General features: G+C 37.7%; 1 protein-coding gene across 1 annotated transcript in view; it reads left to right on the top strand.

Annotated features, from left to right (window-relative positions):
• BAG4 (BCL2 associated athanogene 4) overlaps positions 1–12,012 on the top strand; it is a 36,346-nt gene extending 24,334 nt beyond the window's left edge. Inside the window, exons 3-5 of the mRNA XM_027865569.1 lie at positions 7,189–7,443; positions 8,219–8,506; positions 9,298–12,012. Coding sequence (XP_027721370.1) covers positions 7,189–7,443; positions 8,219–8,506; positions 9,298–9,786 — 1,032 coding nt within the window. The 3' untranslated portion in view covers positions 9,787–12,012. The remainder of the gene's footprint in view (positions 1–7,188; positions 7,444–8,218; positions 8,507–9,297) is intronic.
• The last annotated feature ends 9,342 nt before the right edge of the window (positions 12,013–21,354 follow it).

The raw sequence follows: 21,354 nt of genomic DNA, 5'->3' as shown, positions 1-21,354 counted from the left end.
GAGTTTTCTATATTTTTTTTTCACCCCATAGGGTAAATGACTGCTAGTAACATGTCAGCAAAAGTAGCATATCAAGTTCCCTTAGAGATATACACTCTTAGGCTATATTTTCATGGGATATATTTAGAATTATAGAGTACAATCCCTGGAAAACAATCTTAGAAATCACCTACTCCAAACTTCTCATTAGAAATTAAAAAGGGAAGTGACTTGCTCTAACCCCAAGTGACAGAAGCTCCATAGATTTAAGTATGGCAACAAATCTGACCTATGATAGGTGCCTTGAAATGCAGCATAGAGTAGCGGTGAGCACACTGGATTTGGAGGCAAAGGACCTGAGTTCTGATGCTAGCTCTGTGGCTGATTTGCTGTAATTATATTGACCAAGGTTGGCCATAAAGAAGAGATGAGAAAATGGGTCTTCCCTACTTTCCCTTAAAGAAATGGGGGCCTAGGGGCAACTAGGTGTGCAGTGGTTAGACCACTGGCCCTCAAGTCAGGAGGACCTGACAAATCCGGCCTCAGACCAAACATTTGACACTTATAGCTGTGTGACCCTGGGCAAGTCACTTAATCGTAATTGCCTTTAAAAAAAATACTGTAAAGAAGTGGGGGCCTGTAGTTGTAGAATGTTGTATGTGTTGTCAGAATGAGTCCAGTTTTTGCTTGGTTAGGGATAAGTTCCCAAATCAACAAGTTACCACTTAAAAGCACTAAGGATACAAAGAAATGCAAAAAACCAGCTCTTCTGGAGCTCACAGTTGAATGGGAGAGACTTCATAAAAACAACTATGTATAAACAGGGTCTATACAGGATAAACTAGAGGTCATCAACAGAGGGAAGGTGCTAACATTTTTCTTTCTTCTTTTCTTTTTTAAAATTAATTAATTAATTAATTTTTAGTTTTCAGCATTCATTTCCACAAGCTTTTGAGTTCCAAATTTTCTCTCCATCTCTCCCCTCCCCCCACCTCAAGACAGTGTGCATTTACAATACCCCTTCCCACAATCTGCCCTCCCTTCTATCACCCTCTTCCCCCTTCTCGTTCCCTTCCCCTCCTATTTTTCTGCAGGGCAGGATAGATTTCTATACCCTATTGCCTGTATATCTTATTTCCCAGTTGCATGTAAAAACAGTTTTTAACATTAAAACTTTGAGTTCCAAATTCTCTCCCTTCCTTCCTCCCCACCCACCCTCATTGAGAATGCAAGCAATGGAAGGTGCTAGCCTTAAGGAGAAACCATAAAGGCTTTTTGTAGAAGGTGGGATTTTAGCTGAGATTTGAAGGAAGCCAGTGATGCCAGAAGCTGGAGATGAAGAAGGAGAGCATTCCAGGCAGCTGGTGAAAATGCATGGAGTTAGGGGATGGAATGTTATGTGCAAGGAACAGCACAGAGGCCCAGATTCACTGCCTGGAAGAGTATGTGGAAGGGGAGTAAATTGTAAGGAGATTGGAAAGGCACGAAGAGGCCAGGTTGAAGGACTTTAAAGGATTTTATATTTGATCTTGGAGGTAATAGGGAGTTTCTTGAATGGGTTTTAGGGTGAAAGACATGGTCAGACCTGTGGTTTAGGAAGATCAGTCTGACAGCTTTATTCACAAATGAAGGTGGTATAAAAACGAATCACTAATAAAATAAAATGTATGAGAAACTGTCAAAAAATAAATGGTAATTCCCAGTCCGCAATGGTTAAAGCGATATGAACTGAAAATTGCCAAGAACTGAAACACAGATCGTTAATAATTACTTGAAAAAATAGAAACTCTCAGGTTATCAGAAATTGAAACATTTTTAAGGTACTACCATACACTTATCAAATTGGCAAAAATAATTAAAAGCCGTGAAACTCAATACTGATGGAGTTGTACTTATACTTGTAGCATGATTTTGGACATCAGTATGTCAATACATAGTAAAAGTTAACCCCTCTTCCAAAAAAAATCCTACTCTCTAACACAATACTTCCATTGTTGGGAATATGTGCTGAAAGTATGATTAAAAACAACAAAAAGCACTCTCTGAGGATTTTTATAGCATTATATACAATCATAAATTAGGGCCACTGGCAGTTTGAATGAGGTTTCTGTTGTGAGTGTAAAGAGTTTTAAAATGAGACTTGATTAGTTTTTCTTACCCATTTCAGTTCCTACATTTAGCAGCTAAGGCCTCTCCAAATGAATCACCATGTAATAATTCAGCATCTGCTCTGAAGAGGGGAAAATGAGAAAGTCCATGACAAAAGATTTCTTCCAAAAGAAATTTATCACAGGATATTCTTTATAGCAAATTGGGCCTGAAAAGAGGGGCACTGCGTTCCTTTAGATCTGCATCCAAATTGGAGTGGTGGTATCTTAGCTTTCTCAAAGGTGGCTTCCCTGCTTTTTTTTTGTTTTTGTTTTTGTTTTTGTTTTTTTTGTTTGTTTAGGAAATGTCTTATCTCTGCTGTGTAATAAGGATGCTCTCTCCTTTTAGGGACATTCTAGTTTGGCATTTGATGTGTGGAACAAGATGTATCTGTTATCTTCACTTTGAGATTTATGCTTTGGGATCTTTGAGCACAGTAATATGATGAGGGGAGTGAGAATGTGATTGGAATGTTTCCCAGTCTATTTAAGCTTGTCTGACAAAGGTGATATAGAATACTTCAGTTCTGATCCCAAGTACCATGGGGCTTATTCAAGCCCAGGCAGATACTTATCTGTCATGTTAAAGTTAGGAAAATAGGAAGAGATGGTTTCCAGGGTGAAAATGAAAGAAGACAAGCAATAAAAACTACGTAGGCATACAGGATACTAGCCAATTAATGTGGTTGTGGTTCTTCCAAGGGATTTCTTCCTCGAAAATGATTGGCCGCTGTCAGGAAGGTGGCCTTGGGGGACAGGGTCTTTTGAGAGACTGAGTCATCTGATACAAGTTCTTCTAATTTTTATCTTTGGGATAATTCAACATGTGAATGCCAACTTGGATTCTGCAGGGAAATGGGGAATATACTTCTGATATATAAGGCTCCTGGGGCAGCTAGGTAATAAAGTGGATAGAGCACTGGCCCTGGAGTCAGGAGGACCTGAGTTCAAATCTAGCCCCAAAAAGTTGGTACATACTAGTTGTGTGACCCTGGGCAAGTCACTTAACTGTGATTGCCTTGCAACAAACCAAATAAACAAAATATATATAAGGATCCTAACAAGCGTAGGAATACATCTACTATTAGTATAGCCATGTATAAATATATATGTGCATATTTATTTTTTCTAGCAACGTAAGTCACCCCTCACCTAAATTATTATAATAGCCTCCAAATTCTCAATTTTCCCCCCACTTTCATCTATACTCCACACAGTTGTCAAAAAGATTTTTCTTATATGCAGATCTGACCCTGTCATTTCCCTACTCAGTATTCTCCAGTCTTTCCCCTGAGCTTCACTACTGCATCACCAGCTACCTGTTAGATATTCAAACTGGATGCCCTAGAGAGATCTCAAACTATGCAAAACAGAAGTCATTATCTTTCCCTTCAAAACCTCTACCACTCTACCAAACTGTTCTAATTCTGTTAAAGGCACTGCTGTTATAGTTTCCCAGGTTTGAAGTCTCAGCATTAATGTGCTGTCCTTCCTCTTACTCCATACCGCTCATCCTTTGCTATATTACGTCCTTTTTTCCTCTGTAGTCTCTCTCACCTATTCCCTTTTCTTTGCAAACACAGCTACTGTCTTAGTTCAGGGCTTCATTACCTCTCTTTTGTCTTCTTACTTCATCTCTTCTACTCCAGTACATGTTTTTCTACATTGTTGCTTAAGGGATTTTTATTAAGTGCAGATTTTTTTTTTAAAGGCGATTGGAGTTAAGTGACTTGCCCAGGGTCACACAGTTAGTGTCAGGTGTTTGGTCTGAGGTTGGATTTGAACTCAGGTCCTCCTGACTTCAGGGCCAGTGCTGTATCCATTGCACCACCTAGCTGCCCCTATTAAGTGCAGATCTTACCATGTCATTCCCCTACTTGATTTCATTGGCTCTCTAAGCCTCTAGAATAAACTTTAAATTACTCTATTTCGTTTTTAATACTGATCTCAACTTTTTTTTTTTCAATTTATCTATTTTCTCCCCCTTCTCCTCTCTCCCCTTCAGTATTGGAAAAAAGAAAAAGGAAAAAACATCTTGTAGTAAGTATAGTCAAGCAAAACAAATTCCCGCATTGGCCACTTCCAGAAAAATACAAGTCTCATTCATAAGTCCATCACCTTTCTGTCAGGAAGTAGGTAGCATGCTTTATCATAATCCTCTAGAATCATGGAGAGTTACTAAGTCTTTCTAAGTTGCTTTTATAGTGTTAGTGATTAAGTTGATCTCCTTGTTGTGTTCACTTTATTCTGCATTAATTTATACATGTCTTCCTGGGTTTCACTGAAACCATCCCTTTTATCATTTCTTATGGCACACTAGTAATATTGCATTACAATCACAAGCCATGTTTGTTCAGCCACTCTCCAATTAGTGAGTAACCATGTAGTTTTCAGATTTCTGCTACTAAAGAAGAGTACCTTCCTCAGCCTCCTTTTCTCCTCTGACTGGAGGGCTGGAAGGCAGAATACCAAAGCCTACATTTATAGAGGGCAAAGATTGGACTTCCTGCTCACTCCACTTTTCATTGGCAGCTTTGCCTGGTATCAACTACATGGAACAAAATACCCCCATACCAAGTTCTCCCTTGTGTGTGTGTCCTGTCCTCCTCCCCACCTTCTTTTCAGCCTCCTTTTGTGGATTATAGTAATCCCTAGTGGATTACTCCTCTGGCATATAATATGGACTTTCTCTTTGGGATATAGGCCTAGTAGTAGTATTGTTGGATCATAGAGTACAATGTTTAATAATTTTGGGGGCATAATTCTAAATTGCTTTTAAGAATGTCAGTGTCAATTCCTATCTCTACCAACAGTTCACAAATATGCCATTTTCCCCGCTATCCCTCTATTTTTTATTCCTTTTTTTGTCAGCTTTACCAGTCTAATTGGTATGAGGTTGAACCTTGGAATTGCTTTAATTTGTATTTTTCTTATTTTAGTGATTTGAAGTATTTTTTCAGTATATTTGTTGATAGTTTGGATTTCTTTTTTTGGAGTTCTTCACAAACAACTTGTGCATATCCATTGACCATTTATCACTTGAGGAATGGTTCTTACGCATTTAAATGAGTTCATTATATATTTTGGAAATGGGAGTTTTACCAGAGAACGAATCCTGCCTTTCCAGCCTCGTCACATTTCCGCACTCTGTGGTCCAGCCAAACTGGCTTTCTCACACGTGACACTCATAACTTATGTCCATGCCTTTGTATTGGCTGCTCTCGTGTCTGGAATACGCTCCTTCCTTATCTCTGCCTCATAGAAATCCTCTCTTCCTTCAACATGCAACTCAAGTACCACTTTTACATGAATTCTTTCCTGATCCCTGCAACTGTTGGTTCCCTCTCTGCCTAACTACTTGATTATTATTTTGTATTATATATTTTTGTTTTCTATATGTATGTATATATATATATATATATATATTCTTATATGTACTTATTGGCTGATAGAATGTAGAGATTGACTTAGTCTTTATTTTTGTTGCCTGGTACCTAGCACAGTGCCTGCTCAGTTGTTTTTTTAAAATTGATTTTCATTGACATCTTTTGTTTTTACATTGCCTAGATTTCCTCTTGTGTCATACATAGAAACCTGAAACCAGACACTATGAAATGAATAGTGGCAGGCCAGTTTAATGGATCCTACACAAAATTGCAAAAAATTGGAAATAAATTTCAAGCAGTGGAGGAATGGTGAAGTAAATGGGGCTAATATAATGAAATATAACATCTTTAATACCAGCAAATATGAAAAATACAAATCTAGAAAGACTTATTAAAATTATGCAGTTAAGGACAGCTAGGTGGTGCAGTGGTTAGACCACTGGCCCTGAAGTCAGGAGGACCTGAGTTCAAATCCGGCCTCAGATCAAACACTTGACACTTACTAGCTGTATGACCGTGGGCAAGTCACTTAACCCCAATTGCCTTTAAAAAAAAAAAGAGAGAGAGAGAGAGAGAAAGAAAAAAAATTATGCAGTTAATGGGGCAGCTAGGTGGGGCAGCTAGGTGGCGCAGTGGATAGAGTTCTAGTCTTGGAGTCAGGAGGACCTGAGTTCAAAATCCAGCCTCAGACACTTGACACGTACTAGCTGTGTGACCCTGGGCAAGTCACTTAACTCTCACTTTTGCCTCACCAAAAATCCAAAAAAAAAAAAAAAATTATGCAGTTTAAAAACACCAAGAATATGTACTATGATCATATGAGGAAAAAAGAAATGAACAACTGGGTAGTGACTGAAAAATTATACTTTATTCATTTAAATTAAGTTACTAAGACAATTTGATTATATTGAAATGCAGGGATGAGCTTTTAACAAAATATTTAAAAATATTAAGCTCATCACAGTTTAAATAGTACTTGAGAGTTTATGCTTCAACCTGGGTTTTTAAAGTAATAGATTTGACTGTATCATAATCTGAAGTTCTCTAATGAACTGTAATTTTATCGTCCAAGAAATAAACTTTGTATATTCTGACTTTTATTTAGCAATATATTCAGTCATTTTTGCATATTTCAAAGTGTTGGTATGAGGGTATGAGGATACTGATTGCTTAGATAGAAGGTAGGTGTATATGTGCGCGCACGTGACTGAAGACATTTATGCTTGGAAATAATTGTTATAGATTATTAGCTTCAAAATAGGAGGGACCAGTTAAGAAACATGGGGTATCTGGTGTTTGCAAGTTTATGAAAAAGTTTAGAAAGTGAATCTCTTCACATTGTCTGAATCTGAGTTAGTTACATTAAATAGCATTGGGAGTTTTCAAATCTGTTATCAGAGTAAATCATTACATTAATTGCAAAGATGCAAAGTGTACCAAGACCCTTCTCTGATAGCACATTCACATTATGACAGGAACACCATAATTTCCTGTTATGGCATTGCTAATGGTCCTAAAAAACTGTGCCTAACTCAGAATAGAGGATAAAACATGTGATAAGAGAAAGATAGATGCAATTATCTTTATATCCTTCCTTTTTCTAATTTTTTTCTGGTCAGAGGTAGTCATCCTATTTGAACTCTTAAACTGGTGGTCTTTCTCTCTTTGTTTTTCAGGGAATGGATTCATACACAAATGGGGCTTATGGTCCACCATACCCCACAGGACCTGGAGCAGCTGCATCCTCATATTCTGGGACTTACTATTCTTCTGGACATCCTCCAACTCCTTATCCTACAGATGTTCCAAGCACTTACCATTCCCCTGGCAACAGCCCAACCCCTGTTTCTCGATGGACTTATCCCCAGCCAGACTGTCAAACCGAAGGACCTGCTCTGAGGGGGCATGTTCCAGGATATCCTATGTCACAGGTGAGTAGTTTTTATTAATGAGAAATCAATTTCAATGTCTTTGAGTTCTTCAGAGTGAGTGACTTTCTTTGATTGTGGTGCTGACTCCAGAAGACACTACAGACATCCAGGCTGTACTAGAAATGTGCTTATCAGTGGTTATGTATTGATACCTTTTTAATTTGTAGCTGTTTTCTTCCACTGTTTGGAATCTGACTTAGTCTGCCTGAAATCATGAAATCAAAGCTCTTTAGAACTATCACTGAAGTCCAACCCTTAATCCTGAATGATTTGACTCTTGCTCAGTGTTTTCCCATGTTAACATGGTACAGTGGAGGAGTATTGAATTTGAATTTAATCTGGGTTTGAACTCAGCAGTATCACTTAGTAGCCTAGACAAGTCTCTGACTCTCTCAGTGCTTCAGTTTTCTTATCTGTAAGATACAGGATTGAATTAGATCTAAGTTTCTTTCACCTGTGATTCATCTGTGTTTTTTGACTGTTTTGTTTAAGTGCTATGATGTGATTGGTAGAATGTTATTTACTTTTTTCAGAGAAGAGCACTGTACTGTGTGGGCACATTATTCATGATAACCTGGCATTGATATATCCTGTCTTTAAGCCATAGAACTGCTGTTTCTATGCATTCTTCTATACCACCAGACCCCTAAATCCTTGACATAGTTTACAAAATGGAGGGGAAGCCATTCAGAGTTTTGTCTGTAGTAAGGCGTTTTAGTATCTTAACTGAGCTTTGGTGGTGACCAATAATGGGTTTTTTCTCTTCTTACCCTAGAGTCCTGGAATGGTCCACCCCCATTACTCATTTGGGGATGGAAATCCTAATGTTCCACCACCAGCACCACCACCCCTCCGAACACAAGAGCAAGTATGGACCTCCTCTGGGGTTTACGGAATGACAACACGCTACTCTTGGCCTTCTTCAGCTGCACCCTCAGCACAGTCTGGGAATTACTTTATGTCAGGATCTACTTCGTCATGGTCCAGCAATGCATCCTCTCAGCCGCCTCCTTCACCCCCACCACCTCCACCCCCACCTCCACCTCCCACACAGGATTCCAAGGTATGGAAATGTGGAAACATTGTTCTTTATATGTATGCTTTTTTAAGAGGGAGTGAATAATAAATAACTTAACTACACTTGTCTTTGTTGATAAGAAATATTAAAAAGGTTTTCTCTTCATTTGAGTAAGACACATGATGAGTAGGTACTAAGTTCCATCCTCTCATAAGCTTTGACTGAGTTTGCTGCTTTTCCCAAAGAGACATGGAATTGGTTAGATTTCTGTTTACTTGTAGTACTTTCAGAACATTAACTTATAGATGACATTCATTCCAAATATGTAGGACTACATTTGGCAGTCCTCAGATCATCCATATACACCAAGGCAAAGTCAGTGGGAGTAGATTCTAATTAATAGTGGATTCTAATAATAAAATGTGCATTTTAATTAAATCTAATAAAATGTGTATTTTAAATCAAGGAACTGAAGTTCACTTTCCCATAGGTTTCTTTTTAAGGGTTTGTCTCACAAGTACAACCTACTGGGAAAGGACTATTTAATTCTTACTTGTTAAGTCATAGGATAGATTGTGAGGTGATGATGATGTTCATTTGCCTCAGAGGGCAGATTCTAGCCTTTGCCCTTTTCCTGTCCTTGGCTTTGGACAGGTCACTCCCTTGTACCATCTTAGGGATGTGTTTCTGCCAGATGATTGAGGGAGGTCCAGCTGTATTATTGAGAGGACCCTTCATTTTCCTTCCTGGTTGTGTGGTTAAGATGGGGACTAAGAGACTTGGCATTGATGGATCCCTGTTAAAACTAATTTCCCCCATTTTTTCCTGCCTCCAAGGATCCCTCATACCCTCATAGCCAGCCAGAGCAAGGTGTGAACCGGAACAACTTTCCCAGCAATGTCCATCAGTACGAATCCTCCTCGGAAACTATGAACAACAGTAATCCGGACCTTTTCAGTTCCAAAGTTCAGTATAGTGCCCAGCCCCAGATGTACGGCAACTCAGCCAGAAGAATTCCCAACAGTCAAGACCTGGGATACAAAATCCCTGATGATCATTCCTCTTCAGACGAAGGTCAACCACCAGGTATTAAAAAAATCACACAAGTGCTAGAGAAAGTCCAATACCTTGAACAAGAAGTAGACAAGTTTGTAGGGAAAAAGACAGACAAGACATACTGGCTTCTAGAAGAAATGCTAACCAAGGAGCTATTGGAACTGGATTCAATTGAAACTGGTGGCCAGGACACTATTCGACAAGCAAGAAAAGAGGCTGTTTATAAGATCCAGGCCATACTGGAAAAACTGGAAGAAGAAGCATTATGAGTTGGATGTGCAACTAGTAGAAGCCTGTTACTAACTTGACCAAAGATCTCTTGATTTTGGTTAATTCATATCCCTTTGAAACTGCTGTTGATGATAAGAAGCAATAAATGCTGACTTTTCCTTCATTTAAAACTATTTTTAAAAAAGTGGCAAAAGACTTGGAAGGACATTTTGGTTCCGAATTGTTTTCAGTTTGTTGTTTCAGACCAATGAATGTAATAGGAAACTATGGAACCATCAGCATTACCAAGTCAGCTACTAGTTGTGAAGGCATCTATGGATGTCTACAGGCTTCTTTTCAGCAGAAGGGAAATTCACTTTATGTAACAGGCTTACCAGAATCAGGTCAAATGAGGCTGGATATAATCTGAAGCAAACAGGCACTGTTTTTAAAGAGCTGGAGTACTTGTCTAATTTTGTATGTTGTGAAGGCTTTATAACATGCACTCCATGTGTAAATTATAGTTTGGACTTGAGCCTCCTTGGGCCTGTCTTGTGTTGCTATTTATAGCTCCATAAATCTGGTCATGCAGATTGAAATGTATCATTCTCTATTTGGTGCACTCTGTAGTCATATGTTTAAAGTGACCATACAAGAGACCACATTGATAGCCTATCAGTGTGACATCTCTGAATATTAGTGAATATTTTTCCAGCTCTTGGAAATACTGCAATGTTTAGTGATATTCTTGATTGTGAATTGTTGTTCTCCCTCTTCCCCTTATGTGCAAATCATCATTAGGTTGGAATTTTTGCCCATGAAATATGGTAGTGGAAGCAGAATTTGGATATGGCAATATTAACTTGAGTGAATGTGTTCACAAGTTTTTTTATTTTTTACACAAGTTTTTTTATTTTTTACATCTGAATGGAATTTGGGTGAGGATCCACTTTAAAATTATCTTTTTCAGAGTGTAATTCTGTTTTCCACTACATCATATACACTTGCTGCTTCTGTACAGAGCATTATGATGACCACAGGTAAGACATGAAACATCACAGTGACTAGATATAGTGACTGCAAGAAATAATAAACTTGATTAAAACATGATTATTTGGTTAATAGCACTCTCCATCTCAAACTATTAATTTTGCCCTCAGTATTCCTATGAACAGAGTAAAATTCTGTTCAGTTTACAGCTATGAAAAATGAGTGTGAAAGCCAATTATGAAAGTTTAGGAAGCGAATCAGCCATATAGCTAGAATGAGAATTGATTTTTTTTTCATATTCTAAAAGTGTACCTCATTATCCAGTCTTGCTGAAAGCAAATTAATTTTATGGATAGAATTCCCTTTTTAAAAAAAAGTCCTTTAGCCACTGTTAGCTCAGTTATATCTCAGTACCAAACTTCAGCAAGGAATATTGAAAAAGATAGTATCTGTGGTGGTTTGGGTAGTCTACAGGGCTGTTTTTAAGAAAGAGACTTCTGAAATATACTGAATTTAATCATTTTCGAGTTTCAGTGTATTGAAAAACCTAGTTATTTCTTAATAGTGTATCAATGCAGCAATGGCATTTTGTAGACTAAGAGCCTCACGAGTATTAAAAGGGAAATTTGGTTGTCTACCTTAATACATGATGAGAAGGGTATTAGCTCATACTATTGCTTGTAGTTTTGATGAGTGATTTTACAGTTGGATGTACTGATAAATTATTTCAGGGCTATATGTTTAGCCCCAGTTCAAAAACCTGAACATTATAGAAAAGGAAAGAATCCTGAAGCTATGTTAAAGTTAATTTAGAAATCATTTCAAGAACATAGTGGGTTACCAGGGGCTAAAAGATGCATTTCTTCCTTGCTGTAGCATGTGATATACTATTTCCCCAAAGATTGGGTTTAGTGTAAAGTGATTAGGATAATTCAGGCAAACTTGCAACTTGACTAAATTAAAAAATGAACACCAAATTGTGAGCAGTGAATACCAGTGCAGATAAAAACTTAAGGTAAAAAAATTAAGCTAGTAGTTCCTTTAGTAGCTAAGAAGAAATTGAAAGGTGATAATGGTATCCCTGATTTATTAGGCTGGTTCAGCTTTTGGGAAGGCCAGTACTGACATGTTTGTTTTAGAAAATTAAGAGTTTCCATGAATGTTTGCATTAAAACCTGAGCTTGTTTTATACAAATTTTTTTTTAAAAATTAGTTTTTGATGTCTGTGCCATATTCTGTTGGGTATCACTTTCACTTGAATCTTAAATAAAGTTACTCAGACATGGCTTATTAAATACAACTGAGTTTTCTTTGTAATGAAGCTACTTCCTGTCATAAATACAGAAACATATAGGTAAATACTTGGGGAAAAAAACTTTACAGAAACACATGGGGTAGAGTTATACTTGCCTGTACAATGTCATTGCTAAATTCTTTCAATTTAATTACTGTAAACAGCTAACTTAATTTGAATGTAGGCCACGTAGTTGGAAACCTTGGAGGAAAATGGCCTATGTGGTGTTTTTTGTTTTTTTTTTTTCCCCTTTTGGGGATGAGAGAGAAAGTGGTAGGTCTTTTTTCTGATTCTTTTAAATGTTTAATAAGTCAACTTTTGATTGTCATTGTTAATGGAGGTAATAATCTAAAAACACCTTCAACTTGAGTTTTTGGAATATAGGCCAAGCTTACTTTTAATCACTTGTTAAATCCAGCAAAGTAGATTCTTTGTTAAATATGAGTCACTAGCTCTTGCTTATAAAGGGCAATGGAAGAACACGTTGGTATGAATTTGCTGCAGTATATTACTAACAATAGGAAGCACGAGAAGTAGTATAAAAGATTATGAAGGACACTGACTTAAGAACCAATTAACACAACAGATGGGACTGTCCACTTGCTACTTTAGTACCTTCAGTATAGTGGAAAATGTCTTCCAGAATATTTGGTTGAACCTCTATAGGATTTAGAGAAGACTTATTGATGAAAATTAAGAACACACAATATTAAGCTAGGAGACCTAGATTACAGTATTGTAATCTTGTAATTATTGTGATCTTGGCACGAACTAATAGTGTGATATTGGACAAATCACTCCCCCAAAGCCTTAGTTTCTTCATCTATAAAGTGAAGCTAAAATGAAATGATTTTTTAGTTCTTTTCAAGCTCTAAAGTTCTGATTGTATATGTATAATTATGAATCCTTATAGCTAGAACTCTTATGAATAGAAAAGTACCCATTGGCAAATTCTGTTTAACAGAATTAAAGTGAAAGGAATTCAAGAATTATGTCAAAGTCATAATATCAGAGAGTCTTTCCTGGTGAGGGAGTGTCCATGGCAATGAAATCATAGACCAATCATAAACTTCATATAGTTTTGGGAAATACAAAACAAAGAACAGAGTTGGGTAGATAGGGAAAACAATATGATTGGTTACATCAAGGAAAGAAGGTGAGTACTCACGTGGGGCTAGTAACCGCTCCTCTCTGTCCATTAAGGAATGCTTAACTGATTTGTAGGACCCATCTGCATCTTGCAGTTTTTGCTATGGGATCACAACTACCAGACTTGCTATTTCTTTGGAAGAGAGGAAAATTCTCCTATTTACCACAGGCAAGGATGAATGGAGAACATATCTTTTGGAGATGGAAACAAGTTAACTTATTGGGCTTAACAAACAGATGTATAGGAAGTATCCTATATATGTAAGTAACTGATAGAGAGAGATAGTTGAGAGATAGCAACTCTTTTAAACTAATTTTAAGCTAACTCGGAGGGAAAGCTAAATTCTTGAGCTCAACTCAAGGACATAAAAAAGTAGCTTTAGACAGGTGCAGCCTCAGTTATAAAAATCAATACAGCATAAAGTCAATTATATCATAGAATCAATACAGTAGAAACTAGAGGTAATATTAATTTTTAGCTTTTCAGTGCCAAAGAAGGCCTTGCATTCTACAGCTGTGCTTTGGTGTCTTTTTTAGAGAAATACTGGATTGGACAGACTGTATGCCTGACAATTCATATACATATTTATCTTTTTAATCTGAAAGAGATGTGAAAAGCAAATATAAAGAGGAGGTATCATTTACTTTAGCACAGTGATTTTTATGACCCTCAGGTAAATCTCCAGAATGGAAGCAGGTTACAGGGGGAGAAATGTACCATATTGATAAATTGGGGTGAAGCTGGACAAACGGGATAATAACAAAAATTGTCAACATTAATATAGACCTTTAAAATTTGCAAAACAGCCTACATATATAATCTCATTTGATCCTCACAACAACCTTGTGAGGTCCTTGCCCTCACATACTAATGAGGCTCAGGTTGCGACTTGCCCAGGGTTACACAGCTAATTAAATAAATATAAGAGGGAGATTTGAACCCAGGTCTTCCTGACCCCACTTCCATTAGTCTAGTCATTACAAAGTATCTAGCTGTTCTTCACCATGGTTTAACCAGTTGACTTTCCATTATGCAGTAAATATTTGTAGATTTGATCACATACTCATATCCATATTTTAAGCCCAGTGTAATTTGTCCTCTACTAATATAGATACATAACCTGACTTCTACTTTGCTTTAGTTAGGTTAATATTAAAATTATTTTGGATTCCCTTGGTTGTGGTCTGGAGCATTATACCAAGTATTTCATGAGTCAGTCCTTAAGCATTTATTAGCTCTATGTGCCAGGCATCATGCTAAGCACTAGGAATACAAAGTAGAAGCAAAAAGAAAGCTCATTGCTGCCCTCAAGGAGCATATATTCTAATGGGGGAAAACAAAACATAAAAGAAGACTAAAAATGTTGGTGGTGAGGGTGAAGGTACCTTTGTGTGTGTTGAGGGGAGAGGTGATTGAGAAAGAATTTCAGAGTCAGAAGTGGAGCCCTAAGTTGAATGAAGGAGTGACTGTGGCTAGCCTGGTCGTTTCCTTAAATGCAGACACCAGGAGGAGGTGATCAACCAAAGGAAAAGACTGCAGGAGCATTGGGATCATCCAGGATGAGGAGGTAGCAAGAGTGGGGTGGATCTTTAAGCTGCAGCTCAAACATCTTCCAAGGTAATGGGAACTAAGTAGCTCAATATTAACGTTGGAAATAATCTGCAAATATTTGTCAGTTGAATGTGAAATATGAATATTTATTAAACATTAGTAACAATATTTAGGTCATGTTGACTTGTAACTGTCATGGTTCATGAAATCAGTAATGACTGGACACTAATAAGAGAACTAATGGAAAAAAAAAAACCTGTTGGATTGTTTCTTCTGGGATGTGATTGGTTTTGTAACACTGAATAGCAGCTAAGGTTGACCAGGGATAATGTACTAATGGTTAGACTATAAGGGTGGCAAAAACAGCCTTAAGCATTGTTTTGTCTACTCTTTAAAAAAAAGTTTTTCTTGATGCTTTTTGTTTTTTATGTCATAGTTTTTCCCAGTTTCCTGTCCCCTTCACCTCCCCCTCCCAGAGCCTTCATATATAACAAATAATATTTTTATGTATTATTTTTAGTCTTCATTTTTAGAAGATTTTGAGTTCCAAATTTCTCCCTTTCCCCTCCCCAAGATGGCATGCAATCTGATATAGACTATACATGTACAATCATTAAACATTATTTCCACATTAGTCATGTTATGAAAGAAGAATCAGAACAAAAGGGAAAAACCACAATAAAGAAAAAAAAAGAGAAAATACTATGCTTTGATCTGCATTCAGACTCCATAGTTCTTTCTCTCGATGTGGATAGCATTTTGCATCATGAGTCTTTTGGAATTATCTTAGATCATTGTATTGCTGAGAAGAGTTAAGTCTATCAAAGTTGGTCATTGCACAATGTTGCTGTTGCTGTGCACAATGTTCTCCTGGTTCTGCTCACTTCACTAAGCATCAGTTCATAGTAAGTATTTCCAGGTTTTTCTGAAATCTGCTTGTGCATCATTTCTTATAGCACAATAGTATTCCATTACATTCATATACCACAACTTGTTCAGCCATTCCCCAGTTGATGGGCATTCTCTCCATTTCCTATTCTTGGCCACCACAAAAAGAGCTGCTATAAATATTTTTGTACATGTGGGTCCTTTTCCCTTTCTAATGATCTCTTTGGGATACACACCTAGTAGTGCTATTACTGGATCAAAGTTTTATAGCCCTTTGGGTATAGTTTCAAATTGCTCTCCAAAATGGTTGGATCAGTTTACTCCACCAACAATGCATTAGTGTTCCAACAAATAGTATTTTTTAAAGACAAAAAAAAAAGGGAAAAAAATTAGTACAACTAATTAATATATTAATTTTGCTACACTGACTTTTTGGGGGGTGAATGGTAGTTCTTTCAATTTACATTATTAAAGTCATGTATATTTTCTTGGTTCTGTGTGTTTCGTTTTGCATCAATTTATGTAGATTTACATGCTTCTCTATTCCTCATATTCATTATTTCTTACACCACAGTAATATTCCATTATATTAATGTACCACAGTTTGTTTATCCATACCCAATCAATGGAGTATCTACTGTTTCCAATTCTTTGCCTCCACAAAAGAGCTGCTATAAATATCTTGGTGTGTTTGGGGACTTTCTTCTAATTAATGACTTCCTTAAATATAAGGGGGCAGCTAGGTGGTGCAGTGGATAGAATGCTGGGCCTGGAGTCAGGAAGACTCATCTTCCTGAGTTCAAATCTGGCCTCAGACACTTAATAGCAGTGGGACGCTCAGTTTCCTCATCTGTCAAATGAGCTGGAGAAGAAAATGGCAAAGACACTTCAGTGTCTTTGCCAAGAAAACCCCAAATGGGGTCATGAAGATTTGGACCTGACCCAACAACAACAAATAATGGAGTTTCTGGGCCAAAGGTCGTGAACTAATTTTAGTCACTTTATTTGCATAATTCCTAATTGCTTTCCAAAGGGGTTGTACCATTTCACAGCTCCACCAACAATATTAGCATCCTTATCATTTTACAATCCTTCCACTATTAACTACCCTTAATCCTTGCCTGCTTACACTATAGGTGAAGTGTCCAGTTTAAGGAATTTCAATATATGTGAAAAGGCTCATGGGTAATTTTGAAATCAGAAAGCCCAAAAGGATCAAAAGGTCATCTTGATTTAGAGGGGTCAGTATCATTTAGCAGACTGAGCACTAATTTCAATTTAACAAGCATGGATAAGTTCTTACTAAGAGTTAGGCAAGAGAGGAAATGTGGGGTGGTGGATAGAGGGCTTCGGGGTTAGAAAGAGGAGTCGTAAGTGTTGCCTCTGATGCATAACGTTGTTATGATTATGGGCAAGTTATTTTAACTACTCCGGTGATATATTACAGATGAAGTGCTGATCTGCATCTACAGAGAATTTCAGGACTGGAAATTGACAACAAAAGTGAAATCTAAGGTCCACACAAATCCCTCCCCCCAACTAAAAAAAAATCCAGGTCCAGTGCTTGGCAAACAGAGAAAAATGAGACTGCTCTGAAGAAGCTAACATTCAGGACAGCTACTTAACCCTTGAGCCCCAGCTCAAGGTTCTTTGGTTCTAAACCCCTTTGGAGGGCTGGTGAAACTATGACCCCCTCTCAGAATGTTTTAAAATGCATAAAATACATAGGATTGTAAAAGAACCGGTTATATTGAAATATCTTCAAAGTTCACAGACCCTAGGTTAAGAACGGGCTAGATGATCTTGATATTATCCACCTTTACACATTTGTGAGGAAAGGTCATTATGAACCATACACATTATATAAATGAGTTTTTCATTCCCAGTCTTTGTGAAGGGTGCTATTCAGACCAATGATAAGTATTTAAGATCTCTTTTTTAGCTGGGTGGGGTGGTGCAAGCCTGTAATCTCAGTTACTAGAGACCTGAAGGTAGTGGGTCTGATCAGAGGTCCACAACAAAGTCTGGCACTCGGAGCTCCTTGAGGGAGGGTGAGAATGCCACCAGGATGCCTGAGGAGGAGTGAACTGATTTATCTCAGAAACTGCAGGTCTAAGCTTCCATGCTATATAGTAGTGACATCTGGCCAGGAAGTGGCCACTGCGCTTCCAGACTGGGCAAGATGGGGACACCCAGTGCCTCCTTCGCCCCACCAAAAAAAAGCGTTTATAACCATGTTCACCTAACGTTACTAGGTTATTGCTTTTACAATTACTTCATGAAGCTTGGCTTGGTGCAAAGAAGACCGAAAACAAAAGTTAGGAGATTTGATTCTAGTATGGAGTTTGTCACTAACTGGTTAAGTGACCTTATGCAAATCATTTTCTCTACCTGGGCCTTAGTTCCTTATCCCTTTTAGCTTTAAAATTCTATGGCTGTATGTATCGTTAACTCCCAATAGATGGAGCTCTTTTGAATAACAAAAGTATGCTGGGATGAAAAGAAATGTATTTAGAATTCCAAATTCAAGGAATTCACAATAGTGCATAAATTCCTTCCCAGAAGTGAACCTAGAAATTTTTGAATCCTATGCTAATGAAGACTTAATAGTTGAGTCATTTCAGACTCTTTGTGACCCCATTTGGGGTCTTTTTTGGCAAATCTATTGGAGTGGTTTGCCATTTCCTTCTCCAGCTTATTTGACAGATGAGGAAACTGAGGCAGATGTCTGAGGCCAGATTTGAATTTGGGAAGATGAGTCTTCCTGACTCCAGGCCCAGCGCTCTATACACTACACCACGTAGCTGCCACAGTAAAGGCTTTAAAGGATCTGTAATTGCATCGGTGTGGGTATTATCTTCACCAAAACAACCCAGGGTCACTTCAATTCCATGGTGAGATATGAAAGGACTTTGTAATTATACAAAAAATAAGCAGTTATCTTGGATAAAGTTTAAAGTGTTGAAATGGTTTGATACTGGAAGGGGAAACAACTAAATGCTTACGTTTGTGGGTCTGCTACCCCTGCAGTGGAAATGATGCTGGGCAGGTAGAAAAGAGGATCGTGATTTCATTTTCTGTACTATACTTTCTTGGGCAGCAAACCTCAAATGGAGTCAGGAAGAATTGGACATGACAAAAAACAAACAAAAGACCCTATGTTTTCACTTTAAGTTTTTTATTTGGCATTTTTGAGTACAGCAGAACATGACTACTATTTTGATTTTTTTCAACATCCAGTTAATATTAGGCACTTAGGATTTGTAATATAAATATCAATAAGACATAATTCTTGACCTTAGGAGTTTTTAATCTACAGTCATCATCACCTTTTACTTAAATATGTTGAGTGTTGCTGTGCAAGGTCTGTTTTTATATTTTAGGTCCCCAAATTTTCTACAGCAGAATGCATCCCCATTATTTTATTTGTATACTCCACCGCCTCTTGATGTTGTTAACTTTAATTAAGGGACAAGTGATTGTCAATTAGAGGCTATCAGGAAATAGAAGAAGTTCAGAGAGTAAATGGCACTTCCTACTACCTGTACCTGAAGGGTGATTCTTCAAATCCAGGCACATTTTATTATAGCTATCCCTGTTGGATAGGCAAAAATTTTCCCTTAGTTCTTAAAAGCTTGTCTACTGAGCATGATCACCGGCTATAGCCAGGAGTCCTCCTCAGTCTTTTTATGAATTCATCTTTTTTGATAGCATTATCAGACATCACTGAAATATGGAATCATGACTAGAATCCAAGATCATTGCTTCTCTCTCTCTTTTTTTTTGGTGAGGCAATTGGGGTTAAGTGACTTACCCAGAGTCACACAGCCAGTGAGTATTATGTATCTGAGGTCACATTTGAACTCGAGTCCTCCTGACTCCAGGGCCAGTGCTGTATCCACTGCACCACCTAGCTGCGCCCCCCTTCTCCTTAGTCTTGAAGGAACTGAAAGGAAGGATAAAGGGAGAAGAGGTGGATTGCTTAAACTTAAAGCTTAAGAACCATCAGGAATATTTGTTCCTATTAGACTTGACAAACGTTAAGTGCTTATTACGTACAAGGCATTATGTTAGGGATTGAGGTTACAAAGACAATAATGAAAAAGAGTCTCTAATCTCAGGAAACATATTCTGGTGGAAATGTTTCAAAGCATTTGTATTTGATAGTCACAAAAAACTTATGAAGTAGGTACTACAGGTGTTTAACCTTAGGTCCCTTATAACCCTGAGTATTACTCTGGGAACCCTTGCTTATGCTTAGGTTCAGCATTCTATTTTGGATCATCACATATTTAAAAACTATAGTCCGATCTACTACCAATACCACTGTGTCCAGCTATATGAAGTACAGATTCTAACTTGAAAATGCATTTAATTTAGGCAGAATAGGAAAGTAAGTAATGAAATGAGTCAGGTAATGGACACATCTCCAGAAGGTAACACTAATTTTCATTTAATCACTGTCTCATCACCTCCTTTCATGGAAGAAGGACACAGACTCATAGCACTGGTGAGGAGGCTTAGAGTTCAAAGTGTCTGTCTGCTTCTTGAGTCTCTTTTTCACCAGCCTTATAACAAAAAATAATAATTAAGTGAAACATCTGATACAGTGACCACATCTGACACACAGCATTCAGTTCTAGTTGTCTCCCACCTCTTGTGAAGAGGAAGCAGGGATGTGCTAGTAAATGTTTTAACCACTGGCTCTCTGGGGGGGGGGCGGAATTTACTCGGGACACTCTTTAACATTCACTTTTGTAAGATTTTTAATTCCAAATTTTTTTCCTTCCCTCCCCTCTCCCCAAGACACCAAGCAATCTGATATAGGTTATACATATACAGTCACATTAAACATATTTCCACATTAGTCATGTTGTGAAAGAATCAGAACAAAAGGGAAAGACCTTGAGAAAGAAAAAACAAACCAAAAAAAAATGAAAATAATATGCTTCCATCTGCATTCAGACTCCATAGTTCTTTCTCTGGATGTGGATAGCATTTTCCATCATTAGTCTTTTGGAATTGTCTTGGATCATTGTATTGCTGAGAAGAGCTGAGTCCATCATAGCTGATCATTGCACAATGTTGCTGTTACTGTGTACGGTGCTCTGGTTCTGCTCACTTCACTCAGCATCAGTTCATGTAAGTCTTTCCAGGTTTTTCTGAAATCTGACTGTTCATTTCTTATAGCATAATAGCATTCCATTACATTCATATACCACAACTTGTCACTCCCCAATTGAGGGGCATCTCTTCCATTTCCAATTCTTTGCCACCAAAAAAAAGAGCTACTATAAATATTTTTGTATATATGGGTCCTTTTCCCTTTTTTATGATCTCTTTGGGAATCTTTTGGGATCTCTTACAGACCTAGTAGTGCCATTGCTGGATGAAGTGGTATGCACAGTTTTATAGCCCTTTGGGCATAGTTCCAAATTGCTTTTCAGAATGAATCAGTTAAGGGGCAGCTAGATGACACAGTGGATAGAGCACTGGCCCTGGAGTCAGGAGGACCTGAGTTCAAATTCAGCCTCAGACACATGATACTCACTAGCTGTGTGACCCTGGGCAAGTCACTTAACCCCAATTGCCTCCCCAGAAAAAAAAAAGGAATGAATCAGTTCACAACAGCACTGACAATGCATTANGTCACTTAACCCCAATTGCCTCCCCAGAAAAAAAAAAGGAATGAATCAGTTCACAACAGCATTGACAATGCATTAGTGTTCCAATTTTCCCACACCTCCAACATTT

Source organism: Vombatus ursinus, unplaced genomic scaffold (assembly GCF_900497805.2).
Source record: "Vombatus ursinus unplaced genomic scaffold, bare-nosed wombat genome assembly UNPS02014778.1, whole genome shotgun sequence".
NCBI classification, from domain to species: Eukaryota; Metazoa; Chordata; class Mammalia; order Diprotodontia; family Vombatidae; genus Vombatus; species Vombatus ursinus.
This window is presented reverse-complemented; position numbering and strand designations above follow the sequence as displayed.